An 18,998-nucleotide genomic window follows, 5' to 3' on the forward strand; every position below is an offset into this window, starting at 1 on the left:
CATATAAGTAACGATCTCATTTTAAAAGAAAGTTGGCCTTCCGCAGACATCTCAAGTGTGGGGGCTACTAAACCTCCTGCATTTATTTCCCCCAACACTTCTTATAAGCAGAGGATCCCAATTCCTTCCAGAAACAGCCTGCGCCCGTCACGTCACGCGTTCGGAGGAGACCGCGCCGGGTGTCCGTGGACCCGCGTTCACGTCTGGACTCAGAACAGGAGAGCCCTCGCCTGGCCCACCCGGGATCCAGTCCCACCGGGCAGACGAGCGCGGGGCTGCGGGCCTGGGCCACGCCGCCACCCGGTCCGCGGCCGCGGGCAGCCCCGCCCCGAGGGCGGAGCCGGGGCGGAGCAGCGCGCTCCCCTCCGCCTCGCCGCTGCCCGGAGCCGGCGGCGCATGTGCCCCGTGCCCCTCCCCGGCCCTGGATTCCACTTCCCCTCCGCTCGCGCTGCAGCCGCAGCCGCCTCCAGGCCCCGCGCCGCCTCCGGAGTCCATGGCCGGGACGCGCTGGGTGCTCGGGGCGCTGCTCCGGGGCTGCGGCTGCAACTGCAGCAGCTGCCGGCGCACCGGCGCCGCCTGCCTGCCCTTCTACTCGGCCGCCGGCTCCTTCCCTTCGGGCGTCTCGGGCCGGCGCCGCCTGCTGCTGCTGCTCGGGGCCGCCGCGGCCGCCGCCTCTCAGACGCGCGGCCTCCAGACCGGGCCTGCGCCCGCCGGGAGGCTGGCGGGGCCTCCCCCCGCGGCCACCTCCGCCGCCGCCGCGGCCGCCGCCTCCTACCCGGCCCTGCGCGCCCCGCTGCTGCCGCAGTCGCTGGCGGCGGCCGCCGGCCCGGCGCGGGGCTACAGCCAGGTGCGTGGGCGCCGCGAGGGGCGCGCGCGAGACCCTTCCCCGTCCCCCTCCCCGGCCGCGCGCCCGCGTCCCCGCCACCTCCGCGTGCGCGGCCCGGGACCCGCGGCGCTCGCCGCGCCCGCCCCCGCCCCCGCCCCGGCCGCCCCGTCCTCCGATTGGGCCCCGGAACAAGGGACGCTCTCCCGGGCCTCGGGTTTTCTCCCTGTTTTGTTCTCCTGAGCCTCTGGTCGGTGGGGCAGTGTAAGTGTGGCTGGGGGTGAAGGTTGAGGCCTGTTTCCTGCCGGGCCCATGGTAGGTTTGGGGGGGCTGCTGACGCCCCCACCCCGCGTCCCCGTCGCCCTCCGCCGGCTGGTTGTGAGTTGGGGGGCCCGGCTCCGCGGAGGGTGGGAGTCCCCGCGCGGCCCGCGCGCTAGGCCTGGGCGGCCCGGGGCGCCTGGCGGCCCGCTGCTGGGAAGGTCCACGCGCCACGGCTGCGTGGGCTGGGCTCGTGGGGGACGGAGGCTCGTCCCCAGCCTCCCTCGGTCGTGTCCCCGGGGAGAGGCGGGCTGCCCCAGGCCACTGAAGGTCACCTCTGCTCCTCCACCTCCTCTGACAGAAGGTCCTTCAGGACCCAGGTCGCCGCCGACAGGGCAGTGTGGAGACAGATTGGGGGGGGGGGGGGCGAGGAGAGGGGACGTCTAGGGCCGGAGGCCACGATTTGGGCATCTAGGAATGGGCCTCCACGGTTGTCTTTTTAAAAGGCGGTGTGTGCTTGGAGAACTCAGATTGCACAGACCGTGTGCCTTGTTAGGAAGCTTGCTTTCTGCTTGTTACGTGGCATCTGGGAAATGTCACCACGCTTTTGGAGTATCCGGCTCCTGGTGCGGCGGGTCCTGTGTGTCTGCATCCAGTTAGTGCTTCCCCTCGAACTCGGGGAAACTGGGAGGCTTATCGGCAGGGCTGCTGTCTGCCAGGGGCTGAGCTAATGGACTTGAATCCTGGCCCAATACTTTCTGCTGCCCTTTTCTGTATAATCTTGCGATCTTATGGAATTCTGGGAAACGGGGGAATGTTACCTTTATTAAAACACAAACTGTCTCTAATAAGCCCTTGTGAGCTGGCTAGTCTCTCTCTCTCTTTTTTTTCCTATAATGATATCTGTTGAGCCTCTCCTGGTGTGATGCACTGCTTACCTTTGTCATTGACTTCTTAAAATTATATGTACGTCTTCAGGAAGATGATGGGAGCATACAAAGGAGGGAAGCGTCTCTTTCTGTAGCCCAGTCGAGTGCAAGTCCCTTGAGTTGTTTACCCACTTTAATTGTAGTGCTGGTTGCGTTCTTGACCTCTGCTAAAGGTACATTTATCCCTGACTCCATAAAATTAGACGCGCGTCTTCATGGAACCCGCGTGAGCGCAAAGGCATCTCTTTCCTCAGCCCAGTCAAGTGCAGATCTTAAAAACTTGAGTTGTCTTCCCTATTACAGTTATGGTGCTTGCTGGAACCTTACTAAATGTCAACTTTTGCTTAGTTTTGTAAAATGGAGTCCTTTTTTTTAAAAAAAAATTGAATTTATTGGGGTGACACTGGTTAACAAAATTACACAGGCTTTCAGGTACACAATTCTATAACTGTTCGTCACCCCAAGTCAAGTCTCTGTCCATCACCATTTATCCTCCCATACCCTCTTCCACCCCCTACCCACTGTGTAAAAATGCAGTAGAGGTTTTTACATATTTCTCAGGTTCCTGTTAGCTCACACAACTGCTATTGCCTTTGATGATCTTTTCCTTATTCAGTTGGTCTGGCACACCAGTTGACAGATGAATCTTTCCAAGCATCCTGCTGTCTTGTTGACTTACCCACTCCTAAATGTCTTTTATTAACCCCCCTTTGCCTACCAGGTTAAGGAGACACACTCAAGTCCTTCTGCTAAATGGTGCCAACTTCCTTTTGCCAGCTCATCTTCCTTGGCCCATAATTGGACCCTACAGTTTAGTCAAATGGGATTATTGCTGTTTTGCAAATGGGCTCAAGTTCATACTGCTTCCTCCCCTCACATCTCAAACTGGAGTGCCCTTTCCTTTATATCTGTCAGAAGTCTGTCATTCAAGGTCCATCTCATGTCTTCTGTTAGTGCTGCGTTTTGAATTCTTATGATGTATATTATAGCATTAAAGCATCTCGTCTTGTATGCTTGTCTTAGTGTAGATGGTAAACTTTTTTTTTGTTTTGTTAATCTTCACCCACGGATATTTTTTCCATTTCTTTTTAGAGAGAATGGAAGGGAGGGAGGAAGGTAGACAGAGAGAGAGGGAGAGAGAAAGAGAGATGAGAGACACATCAATTGGTTGCCTCCCACTCAAGCCCTCACCAGGGCCCGGGATTGAGCCTAGAACTCAGGTATGTGCCCTTGACTGGGAATCAAACCTGAGACCGACCTTTCAGTGCACAGGCCATGCTCTAACTACTGAGCAACAACCGGCCAAGATGTAGATGGTAAACTTTTTTTTATTTTTATTAAGGTATTACATATGCATACTTATCCCCCCATTCCCCCCCCCCCCACACACACACACACATGCCCTCACCCCCCTGGTGTCTGTGTCCATTGGTTAGGCTTATATGCATGCATACAAGTCCTTTGGTTGATCTCTCCCCCTTCCCCCCACCCTCCCCTACCTTCCCTCTGAAGTTTGACGGATGGTAAACTTTTTGAGATGAGGGCATAAATATGGCTCACGGTGAGTAGCAGGCACTCACATATTTGTCAGATTGAAAGGACCCCTCTAGTTCTACCTTAACAAAAACACTATTAGGTGCAATTTGGGACCGAAGAATTTCAAAACAAGGCCTGATTAAAATTTGTGTCCTGCCAAACCATTAGGATATATACCTGCTTGCTACTTTTAGGATGTTCAATTTAAGCCAAAACAGGATGAGTTAGGTTCGTGTATCTTACTTCTTGCCTCTGAAATAGTATCTGTCCCCTAAAAATAACATCAAGAGCACTAGTTTCTAGAAGTAAACATTTTCTAAGTAAGTTGTCAAAGAAATCTTATATTCTTCATTTCTCTTGGAAGGAGTCTAAAGCTACCTACCTGGAAGACCTTCCACCTCCCCCTGAGTATGAATTGCCTCCATCCAAGTTAGGAGAGGAAGTGGATGATGTTTATCTGATTCGAGCTCAAGGATTACCATGGTCGTGCACTGTCGAAGATGTGCTTAGCTTTTTTTCAGGTATGTTTTAAATATGTAATTTTGTCTGAGCAAAAGATAGTCCCACAAAATCCAAGTTAAACTATGCCGTAAACATCTTATTTGATGGTTGAGAATTGTCTCAACTGGGTGCATACCAAGTGACACTATGTGTACTATTTGTTTATATACCAGGTTTAAAGACTGAATGCAACAAAAAAATTTAATGTTAAAACAACAAAAAATTAAATGCTAAGACTAAGATTTAATTAATACATAAAACCAGTTTTCTCTGAAGTTTTGATATGCACAGATCAAAAAGCCAAACCTGTTAGTGGAAATATGTTAGCGGGAACATGGGTTAAGAGTAACTCTTTATGCAAAACATAACATTTAAAATACATGATCACTTAGTATTAAGTGGCATAGTTTCCTTAATATCATGTTTGGAGGGTTACATATCTGTGGTTAGTTTTTTTATTTCTATATCTGACTGATTCTTAATTTTCCTTTTAAGAGAGTTTTAGAAGATGCTACCTTAAATGTTGTACAAATAATGTAACCTATACCTAGTACCTTAATATGTATAGCATTGTGTGGTCAAGCATTTTATAAAGTCATTTATATCTTCCACTTGCTCCCATTATAAGAAGTATGCAATAAGGGGATGTCTTTTCATAGTAATAAAAAACAAGAAAAGTTAAATTATGGTAGCAGAATTATTCTTAAGGAGGTATTTTAGAGTTTTTCTGGTTGTGATTGTAACAAAAGAAGACACTTATGCATATACATAACCATAGAAGCATTGAGAAGGACATAATACATTTTTTTGTTGAGCCTAGTTTAAATTGCCATTTAATGACCAGGAGACCATAAACTTACGTATGTGGTAAAGTTTGCCTATCTTTTTCACGTGGAACTTTTTAGAGATTGCCACCTCATTGGCATTTGGACAGCTTCAGTGATGGGGGCTTGTGTTAGGAATATGGCAGGCATTTTGGTTCTTGTTTTGTTTTGGTGTTGGAAGATGCATTCTAGTGGCTTGAATAGTTGATTTCTGGTTTTAATTGATTTTCATTCACATACTTTTAGACTGCAGAATCCGTAATGGTGAGAATGGAATACACTTCCTGTTAAATAGAGATGGCAAACGAAGAGGTGATGCCTTAATTGAAATGGAGTCAGAGCAGGATGTGCAGAAAGCCTTAGAAAAGCACCGCTTGTACATGGGGCAGCGGTATGTGGAAGGTACGTGAAGTCACCCTGTGGCTTTTCAGGATCATTACGGAAGACTTGATACTCTCCAAGGCAGTTTCATTTGGTCCTTAGCAATAGTGAAGCAGTTCGATATTATGAATATACCCTTTTTCAGGGTACAAAAATGAAGCGCAGAGATCATCTCTGTTTCTTATCTATAAAATGAAGATGTTGAGTTTATCTCACCAATTGTGATGTTTAAATGAATGACGCCTGGCACATATAAATATTCAATAAATGTCATGTTATTTTCTCCAGAGAAGTACATAAAGATTAAAAAAAATGCTAGTTTTAAAATTCTTGATATATATATATATTTTTAAAAGGCGTATTCCTTTGTTATGTAAATTTGATATGTCTTTTGTGCATTTGCTTTGTAGTATATGAGATAAACAATGAAGATGTGGATGCCTTAATGAAGAGCCTGCAGGTTAAATCTTCCCCTGTGGTAAATGATGGTGTGGTTCGCTTGAGAGGACTTCCTTATAGTTGCAATGAGAAAGACATTATAGACTTCTTTGCAGGTGCTTTTCAGTTTTATCATGTTTGGAGCCTCGTAACCCCTCCCCCTCCCCGCATTGTCTCCTTTTCCTAGGTAACTGCATGCAGTTATATTAGGTTCTTTAGGGGAGAACTCGTCATTTGGATTTCCAGTATTTATGAATTACATAAGTGTTTCTCATAACAGTGTCCATATTAAGGCAAACAATTTATATGAATTAGAATTCATAGCTGTAAAATATGCATCATTACATTAGTAGTGATGTTAGTCTAAATCTCTATTTCTCCTATTACATAATGGCAAAAAAAGATAGAAAGAGAATTGTGTTTTACATGAACTGCTTGGGCCCTAAACATTCTGGAAATACAGATGTGTAGGTGTTACTAGTTTTTGGCTGCATAATAATTTTCTTTCAATTAGGTATCTAGTTTTGGGACTGGCAAAATGGATCTCAAATTTTACTAATAAAGTAAAAACATTAGTATGTGAATGAATGAGTTAATTTTAAGTATAAAAAGTTGCTGTTCGCACTAATTTGTGATAATTTTTTTGCTGTCCTAGGACTGAATATAGTAGACATTACTTTTGTGATGGACTACAGAGGGAGAAGAAAGACAGGAGAAGCCTATGTGCAGTTTGAAGAACCAGAAATGGCCAACCAAGCCCTATTGAAACACAGGGAAGAAATTGGTAACCGGTGAGTAAGGTAGATACTAATGATGCAGGAGTATCATACATTGGGTCATTTTGATGAATGCACTATAATATGAATGTCAGGTGATCTAAACAGAAAAGTAGAGAGAGTAGTATGATGAGCTTTCAAATGCCTTTCACTTAGATTAACAAATCATTGACGTGGTAATTTGATGTATCTGTTATTTCAGTATGCATCTATAAAATATATTTTTTTGCCTTGGCTGGGTAGCTCGGTTGGAATATCCTTCCATGCACCAGAAGGTCTCGGATTCGATTCCCAGTCAGGTCACATGCCCTGGTTATGGGTTCCATCCCTGGTCGAGGCATGTGTGAGAGGCAACTGATAGATGCATCTCTCTCTCTCCCCCTTTCTAAAACCAATTTTAAAAATACCTTTCTTACATGACCCCAATATTATCACATCTAACAAAATTACCAACAACTTATCCAATGTGGATCCATAATCACATTATCTTAATTATACCTAATACATCATTACAGTTGGGTTTTTTTGGCACCAAAATCTAGACATGACCCACACTGTATTTGACTGTTATGTCTGCAGTTCTTAAAGTAGAGCAAATCCCCTTCTTTATTTTTTTATTCCCTCTCCCTTTATAAATGTCATTGACTTTTGAAGAAATTGGGACAGTTGTCCTGTACAGTGTCTCATGTCCTATTTTTATCTTATTGCATCCTCATGGTGTCATTTAACTTGTTCCTTTGTATCCTGTATTATTCCTGGAAACTGGAAGCTAGAGCTAAAGTCTTGAATTGGTTCAAGTTAACATTTTGATGTGGATACTCTGTAGATGATTCTGTAGACTATATCACATCACCTTAGGATGCACAGAGTGATGGGTGGCTTCTTTTATGTTTTAACTTTAATTTTGGAGGAGTACTCAAAAAAGCCAATCCAAAGCCATTGTATTTCAGAATTACTTACAGAATTGGTTCAAAGGTCTTTATTAAATTTGTTTCAAGTGAAAAAAGTATGCAAAGCAACACCCCTCCCCTTTTTCTTTCAGCACTCTTCATATTATAATGTATCTTGGAACACACCAAAGTTATTTTATGTGGGGATGTTAAGGCAATGTAGAACTCTAATAAATTAAGAAGTGGTGCCCACCTAATCTTTATAGGTCTTTATATAAAATGATTTTTACACTTCAAGCTTAATAACCTGATTTGGAAAAGCAGTGTTGAGAAAAAGAAAATTGGATCCAGAAGCTTAGATTTAATGGAGAGTCTCACTGCCAAGCAGATCAGAATTGACATTTAAATGTTCATGAATTCTCATTAAATAAACTCTTTTTAAAAAAATATATATTTTATTGATTTTTTTTATAGAGAGGAAGGGAGAGGGATAGAGAGTCAGAAACATTGATCCGCTGCCTCCTGCACACCTCCCACCGGGGATGTGCCCACAACCAAGGTACATGCCCTTGACCAGAATCGAACCTGGGACTCTTGAGTCCGCAGGCCGACGCTCTATCCACTGAGCCAAACCGTTCAGGGCATCATTAAATAAACTCTTAACGAAGTTCTGAAGGAACTCATATACTGTGACTTAATCTCTTACACGAATATGATTAATTTTCACAGAATTGAATTTTAAAGTTTCAATAGATTGTTAACCACCTGTGGAAAACAAAACTCTTCTTACCAGTTCAATTCTTTGCATACACATAATTAACTATAGCATAGTTGTTCTCATGAAGCAAAACAAGGTAGAAATGTTGTTCAAATGTATATGAAGAAAACTTACCTTGGGGAGGATTAAATCAGTGATCTGTTCTGTTGAGAATACTTTTACATGGGCTAATAATATCTGTTCTTACTATCACCTGTTATCTTTGGACACTTGTGTTTCATAAGCTATTGGAAATACTATATATACATGCTTTATTTTAAATGAGTTCATTGTAAAATTACTTTGCACCATTTGTGATGTTCTCTTTTGCTCTGACATAGATATATAGAGATATTTCCAAGCAGAAGGAATGAAGTTCGAACACATGTTGGTTCTCATAAGGGAAAGAAAATGGCATCTCCTACTGCTAAGTATATAACTGAGCCAGACGTGGTCTTTGAAGAACAGGAAGTAAATGAGGATATTCGACCTATGACAGCTTATGAAAGTGAGAAAGAAATTGGTAAGGATCTGCCTCTTGTTGAGACTATTGGGTCTATCTTCTATGTCTTGATATTTGTTTAAAAAAATTGTATTTTTACCATTTGTATGAAATTTAAGATTATTGGAGAAGGGAATTGAATTAAAGATTTAATATGTCTTTGAGTGTAGTATGTACTTGAATATATGCAGAAAGGCTTAATTATTTAATAGGTTTTTAAAATTTAATAACTTTTGTAGATCCTGCATCAGATAAGCTGGTGGCACAAATATAACCAGGAAGTAAAATGTCAATATTTAAACTAAGGTGGGAAAAGATATAGGTAGAAAGCAGGAATGTTGACTGAAGTAAGGAGTTTTGTTTGCCTCTTTTAATTATTTCTTTTATTCCTAACCCAGAGCAACATTTGAAATCTTTGAAGTTTGTTAAATCCTTTTTAAACTGGTGCCCTGGGATTATCCTGTTACCATATTTATTTAATTTTTAGTGCTTATAACCCAGAAAATTACTCTTTCCTTGATTTTTTTCATTAATAATCATTTTTCCCCACTCTCCCTTATTATAGAAAGACGAGAGGCCTAGCATTCATGCACCAGTGGGGTCCTTCGGCCTGGCCTGCAGGATCGGGCCGAAATCAGCTCTCTGACATCCCCCGAGGAGTCCCGGGTTGTGAGAGGGCGCAGGCCAGGCCAAGGGACCCCACTGGTGCACAATCAGGGTTGGGGAGGGACGTGGGAGGTTGGCCAGCCAGGGAGGGACCGCGGGAGGGCTCCAGAGTGTATCTGGCCCATCTTGCTGAGTCCCAATCGGCCAGACCCCAGCAGCAAGCTAACCTGCTGGTCAGAGCGTCTGCCCCCTGGTGGTCAGTGCATGTCATAGTGAGCGGTTGAGCAACCTTAGCATATCGTTAGCATATTACACTTTGATTGGTTGAACGGCCTACCTGTTGACCGGACACTTAGCATATTAGGCTTTTATTATATAGGATGTTCTTTTGGAATCTGGTAATGGATTGAGGCACTCAATTTTTAAGCGAAGCGAAGTTTATTACATCAAGAGTAGAGCTCTGGGCAGGTGAAAAGGGTCCCAAAAAGGGTTGCCCTTGGCACTAAATTCTTATGGGTGTTCAAGTGTTATTTGTAAGAAGGCAGAAATTTCAGATCATTTTGGCTTTTAAAATTCAAGTCCTTCTTCCTTACTGGTTCAAGAGGCATTAAGGATTTTGACATAAATGTCATGCCTAATTGTAATCTGTTAATAACTCTTGAAGCTTTTATGCTCTTGACGGTGCTTTTTGTTCCACTTTTCAGAATTGCCTAAGGAGATGTCAGAAAAGCTTCCGGAGCCTGGTGATTTTGGAACTACATCTTCACTACATTTTGTTCATATGAGAGGATTGCCTTTCCAAGCCAATGCCCAAGACATTATAAATGTGTGTGGCAGTAAGATATCTAATCTCAGTGGGTTAGAATAAAGTTTTAAAATTGAGCTTCTGTTAATTTCAGGAAGGTAGAGAAGATACAACATTTCTGGAGTCTCTTTGGACAGTACGGTTTACCTCTCCATGGTTGTGGAGGCTTGTTTTGTTCTCTTACCCTGAGAAGTATGGGTTTTATTGCATTTTAAGGTGACGTGTATAGTGGATAAGAGGATTTTTTTGATGCACAATATTATGATGTGGGTTTAGTATTCAAAGAAAGTGGATTTCCTCTAAATCGGTTCAACCTCTTCAGTTTTGAGTTTAGTGAGCTGAGACCCAGAGGAACTTGCCACAGAGCAGTTAGGTCCTGGACAAGAATTCAGTACTCCTAAGTGCTTGGAGCTTTCGTTAGACCATGTAGCCATGTGGCGTTATGATTCCCTAACTTTTTTGAGAAAAATAATTTTCAGAATATTTTTATTTCATGATAGGTACTGTATAAAATGGAAAGCTAAAACAACAAAGTACTTACTGACTTCATGAACTTGAGGGCATAAACTTAAGATAGATTCAAACCTAGAGTTTTCAGTTAGTGAGCCTTAGAGTTGTCTTCATTATTTCAAGAAGCCTAATAGGTATCAAATTGTCACCTAAATGAAGGTTGCAGTTTCATTAAGGCATTGCATTTTGTTGCTTTGGTTTGGAATGACAGCTGTTTAGTGTGGTAACTCTGTTATGTAGTGTTGATAAGAAAATGGTTATCAGGTACATGCCTGATGAAAAAATGGAAAAATTGAATTATTAAGAAATAAAGTATATGTGATAGTCTATACAGATAGTCCTTAGAAGTGGAAGGATGTGTGTGGGAGGAATAATAAAAGTGGTCTTTGTTGGTATAAAAAGCACATCGAGAACCATTTGTTGCATAGTATTGTATTTATAGTATAAGTTGTCTATGACCAGATATTTGAAATGAACTTTGAGTTCTAAGAAGATCAGAAAAGCCAGAAGGGATGGTAGAAGATATTTCCTAAAAAAAATTAAAGTGTATGAATCAAAGCCTGAAAGGAATATGCAGAACTACTAGACTTCTAGAAATTGGACCTAGTACCATTATGTTCCTTTCGGCTTCATTTGTTTGTTGTTTAGTTTTTTGCTCCACTGAAGCCTGTTAGAATCACCATGGAATACAGCTCCAGTGGGAAGGCCACTGGAGAAGCTGATGTGCACTTCGATTCCCATGAGGATGCTGTTGCCGCTATGCTCAAGGATCGGTCCCATGTTCGTAAGTACTGCCATGGTTTTCATAGTCATTTTCATACATGTCTTTGCTTACACATGCCTTTTTCTGTTTTGGATTTTTCCTAGATTATTTCCTTGGGAAAATTGTACTCTGCCATTACCACTAAATTAAATGTAAAAAGGATGAGACATATTATAAAAAAAAGCATTTTTTGGTCTGCTAATGATCCTTCATATTCCTATCCAAAGTCAGTTAGGATTTAATTTGGTTTTATATTTTAGTTTAAGAAAGCGAATGTACAAAGGGTTTGAGTTTCTGTCTGAACTATGAGAAAAAAGGCTATATATATAATATTATTTCTGCCTTTTCAGCTTTTTGAAATGATTCTCTTTTTGTCATTCTCAGAGCATAGGTATATTGAATTGTTCCTGAATTCATGTCCAAAGGGAAAATAAGACTTCTGGGGACTCCAGATAATAAGGTAAACTTAAGAGGTCCAATTGTGGAAACTATTTTCAATTGATAAATTAATCATTAACTTACTAATTTGTAATATGGTGGAAACTGTTCTCTTTAATAAAGATAAAACTCATCATGATAATTGAAGTATCACTATAAGGAGTGGAATTCTCCTGGGAAACAGAATTCATTGTGATTGTACGAGAGGTCCAATGCATGAATTTGTGCACGGGTAGGGTCCCTCAGTCTGGCCGGCGATAGGGGCCAATTGGGGCTGCGGGAGGTTGGGTGGGAGGGGGAGGGACCATGGGAGGTTGGCCGGAGGCCCTTATTGGTGTCATTGGGGCCAGCCAGCCGGCGGGGGAGGGACCGCAGGAGGTTGGCCAGCCAGGGGGAGGGGCCACGGGAGGTTGGCTGTGGGAGCACACTGGCCACCAGGGGGGGCAGCTCCTGCGTCTGCCCCCTGGTGGTCAGTGTGTGTCATAGTGACTGGTTATTCATAAGAAGGGACCCCACTGGTGCACGAATTCTTAGGCTTTTATATATATAGACTGGAGGCCTAGTGCATGGATTTATGCACCGGTGGAGTCCCTCAGCCTGGCCTACACCCTCGTGCAATCTGGGACCCCTTGGGGGATGTTGGAGAGCCTGTTTCATCCCGATCCAGATAGGAGGGAGCCTTATCCCTACAGGCCAGATCCAGACGGGGGAGCCCGATTCAGACAGGAGGGAGCCCGATCCCCGCAGACCCAATCCAGACAGGAGGGAGCCCGATCCTGTGCGTTGACATCTGACCCCTGGTGGTCAGTGCGCGTCATAGCGACCGGTTGAATGGTTGAATGGTTGCTTAGGCTTTTATATATATAGATAGTGGCTTTGAGTATTTTTCCCATATATAGGCTTTTTGCGTTTTTTCTCAACGTTCATCATTCTGTGAGCTGAAAAATAATTTTTCACCTTTAGTAGCTATAAATCATAATACACTGGCAATGTGCTTGCATTTGTTTTTCTTTCTATAAAAATTTTAAGCACATTTCCTCATATCTAAGATATTTTTAAAATGTTTAAAGTGATACATTTGAAACCAGAGTATACCAGTGATATGTACACTTAATGTACCACTGTTTCTTTTCCTAAAGTGATGTTATGAAAATGGTTGTACTAGGAAGTTTATGATTTCATAGTGTTAACTTACATGTGACAAATCTAAATATGTCTTGATGTCTTTTCTCTTGACTAAATGTTATATGGTATTTTTCTTTTTCCCCTCCTATAAAGTCTTTTTATACACACACACACACACATACACACACGCACACATACCATCCTATATAATAAAACCCTAATATGCAAATCTATGGAATGACCAGTTGCTATGACATGCACTGACCATCAGGGGGCAGATGTTCAACGCAGGAGCTTTCCCCTGGTGGTCAGTGTGCTCCCACAGGGGGAGCGCCGCTCAGCCAGAAGCTGGGCTCATGGCTGGTGAGCGCAGCAGCGGTGGCGGGAGCCTCTCCCGTCTCCACAGCAGCGCTAAGGATCCCTGAGGGGTCCCGGATTGCGAGAGGGTGCAGGCTGGGCTGAGGGACCCCCCACCCCAGTGCACGAATGTGCACCGGGCCTCTAGTATATATATAAAATCTATATATATATATATATATTTTTAATCCTCACCCAAGGATATGTTTTTATTGAGAGAGAGAGAGAAATATTGATTGGTTGCCTCCCTTAAGTTCCTCGACCCAGGATTGAACCTGCAACCTAGGTATGTGCCTGACTGGGACTCAGACCTGCCATCTTGTGGTGTACAAGATGATGCTCCAACCAACTGACCCTCACTGACCAGGGCAAATCTTTTAGTATATTTCATTGTAATTTTTCTACATGTAGTGGTAGATATTCAATGAGATTTTGAAAACACCTGGGACATTTCTTTATAATAGTTGTCATGGGCTGTTTTTGGATGTAAAATACCACAATCTCCTGATACTACGTATTTACATTAGCTAAAATCTGTGTAAAATATATTCTGTGCTCCACTTTAAAAGGCTTCCTATCTTCATACCAGGCTATAAATACTGATGCCTAACTAATTTTTTTTTTTACCTCAACTTAATTGAGTTTTCAGATAGGTTGCATGAAATTGGAAAGAAAAAAAAATTACTGAATTTGTTATTTTAAATGATATGGGAACATGTTCAACACTTTTTCGTTTTTAGTAAATGTGCTGTACTTTTTGTTTTATTTTCAGGATGAAGCAAGAAGCATTTCATTTGCACATCTTTCTTGGATATGGGATATACAGTTCCAGTGTTTTAGCAGCAATTGTTAGAGAAAGGATATGGGGGTTTTGGGTTAATTGCTTAAGAAAAATTCCGTAGTGGACTGTTTAGAAAGAAAAAGGAAAGATTCAGTTTGGAATTAAATAAAACACAAATTTAAATTTTGTTTTAAATTGTCCATGATAGGATCTGATTTACAAATCTGGTCTTTATTTTATGATTAAATAATTTGTTTTCATAGAGATTATGTTATCCAATATAAAGACTGCATATTTTTATTCAGCACTGTCCTTTAAAATCTTCCTCCCATTTTAAAAATGATTTTTTTGAGAGCTCTGATATAAACTTCCTATGGAATAAAATACTGATTTATTTTAACCAAATACTCACCAAAGCAAAGAAAGGTTTCAGACCTTTGAATCATTATGGTTTGGTAGAGTAGTTATAATTTTAGGTGTATTGATGACTTAAGGGGTAGGAATGTTAAAAAAAAAAAGATTTGAGACAAAAATAAATACCATTGGTTAGTATAATGGACAACTATTTGGCAGTGTCACATCTTTAGAAATGTTTGGCCTTTCTAAGCTTGTGCTACTGGCATTTAACATAGTGCCTGTGTGCTTTAGGAGGGAATTCTAGTCTCAACTTAAATGTTGTCTGAACACATCCCCATTCCCTGACCCCCTTTTTTGGTTTTGGGTAAACATTAGGGGTGTTAGTCTCAAAACTGTGAAGTGACATCTCAAAACAGTCCCTAAGGACCTAATGGCTTCACTTGAATTTAAACCAGCTCTAGATAGGAAAAAACCTAAGTCCCTTCATTTGCTTTTTCAGTGGGGTAGCACATCCCATATTTTAGAACAAGTAGGGGTGCCTTGCTTAAATAAAAATAGCATTTAATGTATAATTGTGTGAAGGGTTTATGGATAAAGCTGTACTTCTGTCACATTGTGGCAGTACATTCTGCTTTCATATTAAATAGCTTGTTATTTAAATATTGGATCAAAATGGCTGGCTTGAAAATGTAGTCATTAATAAACTAATTTTATGTGCACCTGTGTAGGAGAATCAAAGTCCTGTATACTGTCTTTGCCTTGTTCCTCTTCTCAGGGTCACTACTGCTATGTAGTTACCAAGAGATGCAATTCTAGGTCTTAAGATCGAATTAGTCCTGATTTCTGAGAGGTGATATTTGGAAGAGAGATTATGTCTTCTCTCACTTAGTACATAACCATCTTTGATTACCAGCTAAGATACAAAATCACTGTACTGTAAATAGTTAATAAATGAAAGCTTGGTTCAGGCAGATTACCTAAGAGTATTTATTTTGGAGTGTGTGGATAAACCAAATATATTTTTATTACATTAAGTCCTGGTATATTATTATAAGGAGACATGATTAACTTTCAGTTGTGTTTGTCATCCAATAAGAACATGACTTACCCAGTTTAACAGCTTCAGCATTACTACTTAGATGGAAATATGTTTTCATACATGTGTACTGAGCTGTGCAAACTGGTGTCTGTAGCTGTATGATCTGCTAGAATGTGATCTTTTCTCTCTCCCTTTAGCAGTAGGCATCCAATTTGCTGTGGGAAAAATCTGTAGGGTCTTTTGGGATTGGGGATGGTGAAGAATTAATTCATTTGCAAGTACTTTATTTTGGAGCTAATGAATTTCATTTGCATATCTCTGGGAAAAGAATGAGAGCAAAAGCCTTAAAGTGTGTGTGGTGTGGGTAAGCTGGAAAGGGTGTATCTTCCTGCCACACTAGTGGCTATTCTTGGGAAGTCTTACGAATTCATGTATTTTTCCTAGCCTCCCTTTAGCAAGTTATTGCTCATAATTTAGGCTACTAAATGAATGCTTGCTGAAAAGGCAGGTATAAAAAAGCACATGATAGAATAAAAGTGATCTTTTATTTCTATCCAATCAAAAGACATATTTCTCTTTCCCAAAATTTGACAAAATTGGGTTATCATCAGTTGCTATTGAAATAAGTAATGTCAGAGGTTTTCTCTTCTATTTATGTCTTTATAATCTTTATGGGAAAGCTATCAAAATTGCCAGATTGGGTATGGCCAGGTTACCCATATACTGCTTTAGTTAGCTACTTCTCAAGGAGCTCTAAGGGAGGACTCTGATAAGGAAGCTCATCAAAGTGTAGGTTTTTGTGTAGATTCCAAGGAGGAAATTGCTAGATTGTGATTCGATCTGAGATACTCACTGATGCCAGAGAATGAAGCAGAAACCAGAGTATTTGTCCCTCTCTGCCTGGGTGAAGGCGGCTTCTGCCAGGTGGGAGGGAGACTGAGTCGGCTATGGAGCGGAAGTCTCCGAAGCCTGGATATACCTGCAGAGTGGGGAGGAAACAGCAGGAGAAAGCGCTTCCATCTACATGACATTTTGAGGCAAGGGCCCTGCTTATTAGTCAAACGCCCTATTGGCATCCTCTGCCCTAAACCATCCCTCAGCAGATTCTCATTTGGGGATTTTTCTCTGGGTTACATCCTATTCATTTTACAATTTAAAACATTCTTTTGTTTTCATAGTTTCCCCTAAATCACGTGAAAGGGTTTATATTCAATTGGTAGGACACATATCATAGAGCAGAATGGTATTTCAGCAGTAGAGCCAGGCCTAAGTTCCATTGTCTTTCAAAAAAAATTGCTCTAACGTGGTAGGAATGGACTTTTCCCTCCTGATTCAGCAGATTAGAAGATACTCTTTGAAGTTTGTACGAAGGGAATAAAGCTGCTATAAACAGTCATGTGTAGGTTTTTGTGTGTACATAATATTTTAACTCATTTGGGTAAATGCCAGCGAGTGGGATTGCTGGGTCACATGGTAAGACTTGAGTTTTAATAAGAAACGCTAAACTTGCTTCCAAGGCGCCTGGCTGTGCCATTCACATCCCTGCCAGCGATGAGTGCCAGTTCCTGTAGCAGCTCCTCCTGGTCAGCACTTGGTGTTCTCGGTGTTTTGAATCTGAGCTATTGTAGTAAGTGTGTAGTGGTGTCTCGTTTTAATTTGTGATTCCATAGTGTCCTAAGATGTTGAGAATCTTTATAGATTTGAATCTTCATATTGTCTTTAGTGAAGTGTCTGCTCAGATCTTTTGTCCAGTTTTTTAGTTGGGTGGTTTTCTTCATTTTAGGAAGGGGATATAAGAAGGTTTTATTTGGTGTTTAAACCTTGATGATATGAAAAATTAGATAATTTTTTAAATTGTTTATATTTTATTTTTTGAAAGAAATAATATTCTAGAGATATGAAGGGGTGTACTTCCTCTGATCCTGTACTTCAGCCACTTAGTCCCTTAGGCAGCCCTGTCACCACTTTCTAATGTAAACTTCCAGTGATATTTACTGTATAGATAAGCAAATATAATAAACATTTTCATTTCTTTTTAGCAAACTATACATACTATTCTGAACCCTTTTCTCATTTAATATATCCTAAAGATCATTTGATGTCATTATACAAAATTTCCCTCTTTTTTGATTTTAATTTTTTAATTTTTTATTAATCTTAGAGGAAAGGACAGAGAGAGAGAGACAGAGGCAGAGACATTGGTCAGTTGCCTCCTGCATGCGCCCCAACCGAGAATCTAACATGCCACCTGGTGTACGGGATGAGGCTCTTACCGTCCAGGGCTTCCCTCATTTTTTAAAAGGGATTGTACACTTATGGATGTATGCAATTGAGCCTGTCCCTTACTAATGAACATATAAATTGTTTTCAATCTTTTGCTATTATAATGCTGAAATGAATTGCCTTGTATAAATTTGTCATTTTGTACATACATAAATTTCTCTCTGTGGGATAAATGGTCAGAATATGTGCACTTGTAATTTATATCAAATTAAATTTATATCTGTATATTTTTTTCTTAGTTTGCACTAGCAGTGCAAGTGCCCATTTCCCCATAGCCTCACTGACAGTGTATTTGCAACTGTTCTTTGCCACTCTGAGAGGTTAAGCGCCTGCACACACACTTGCAATGGTATTTTATGAGGTAGCATTTCACATTTAGAGCTTTTGAATTTCCTTTTCTGTTGTTCTCTTACAATCCCTAATACTAATCACCTTCATTAATTTTAAAGCAAATCCAAACCATAGTATCACTTGTATTTCAGTGTGCATCTCTTTAAATAGGACTTTAAAAATACCATCATTCCTAAAAATACTAATTCTTTTTATCACCAAAAATATCTATTTGAAATGTCAGGATCTAAATAGTCCACACATTGCAGTTGGTTACTCTGCCTCTTTTTCCCCCTGTGAAATTTTTAAATATAAAATTTCAAGCATACAATAAAGGCAACTATAAGCATGCCTATACCTATCACCTCAATAAGGTATGATTTTGCCATACTTTATCATCTGTGCACCCATCGATCTATTTTCTTTATGTGTGTCAAAGTTTGTAAATATCTATATTTGACTTAAGCTTTTGGGCATATAAAGTTTTTACTTGTAAAATTTACAGTGAAGTGAACAAATGTTAAGTGTACCACTTGATGAGTCTTGATGTACAACTTGTAACCCAAACCCCCAGCAAGCTATGGAACGTTGTCATCACATCAGGAAGTTTCTGCACCTCTCCCATCTCTTCTCCCTGTTAGGGCAGGGTTTTCACCATGGATTAGTTTGGCCATTTTAGAGCTTCATAGAAATGGAATCATATAGTATGTGTTTGTGTGTAAATTTCTCTTCAGCGTGTTTTTGAGATTCATCCGTATGTTTCAGCTTGGTTTCTTTTCATTGCTGAGTAGTATTCTATTATATGAACATGCCACAGTTTAACTTTTCATGTGTTAGATGAACCACTGGTGGACAATGGGCTGTTTCCCATTTGGGCTATTATAAATAAAGTTGCTATGAACCTCTTGTGCAAGCCTTTTTGTGGACATATGTTTTAATTTCTTTTGAGTAAGTACTTGGCAGAATATCCTGAGTTGTAAGGTTGGTAT

The 18,998-nt window shown here is 41.1% G+C and overlaps 1 protein-coding gene across 3 annotated transcripts; it reads left to right on the forward strand.

Annotated features, from left to right (window-relative positions):
* The first annotated feature begins 398 nt into the window (after nucleotides 1–398).
* GRSF1 (G-rich RNA sequence binding factor 1) lies at nucleotides 399–18,915 on the forward strand. Of its 3 annotated transcripts, XM_079775381.1 has the most exons (11): nucleotides 399–746; nucleotides 819–847; nucleotides 3,911–4,067; nucleotides 5,118–5,273; nucleotides 5,663–5,806; nucleotides 6,346–6,481; nucleotides 8,455–8,636; nucleotides 9,926–10,047; nucleotides 11,185–11,320; nucleotides 11,684–11,759; nucleotides 13,992–18,915. In XM_079775381.1, exons 1-10 carry the CDS (start codon nucleotides 494–496, stop codon nucleotides 11,731–11,733), a joined length of 1,365 nt encoding a protein of 454 aa, XP_079631507.1. In that variant the 5' UTR covers nucleotides 399–493; the 3' UTR covers nucleotides 11,734–11,759; nucleotides 13,992–18,915. The 3 variants fall into 3 exon arrangements, with proteins under 3 accessions (XP_079631507.1, XP_079631509.1, XP_079631508.1); XM_079775383.1 differs by having other exon boundaries at nucleotides 406–847; XM_079775382.1 differs by lacking the exons at nucleotides 399–746; nucleotides 819–847 and adding an exon at nucleotides 945–1,138.
* Nucleotides 18,916–18,998: the final 83 nt, after the last annotated feature.

The sequence above is a fragment of the Cnephaeus nilssonii genome (genome assembly GCF_951640355.1).
Source record: "Cnephaeus nilssonii genome assembly, chromosome: 1".
Classification (NCBI taxonomy): domain Eukaryota; kingdom Metazoa; phylum Chordata; class Mammalia; order Chiroptera; family Vespertilionidae; genus Cnephaeus; species Cnephaeus nilssonii.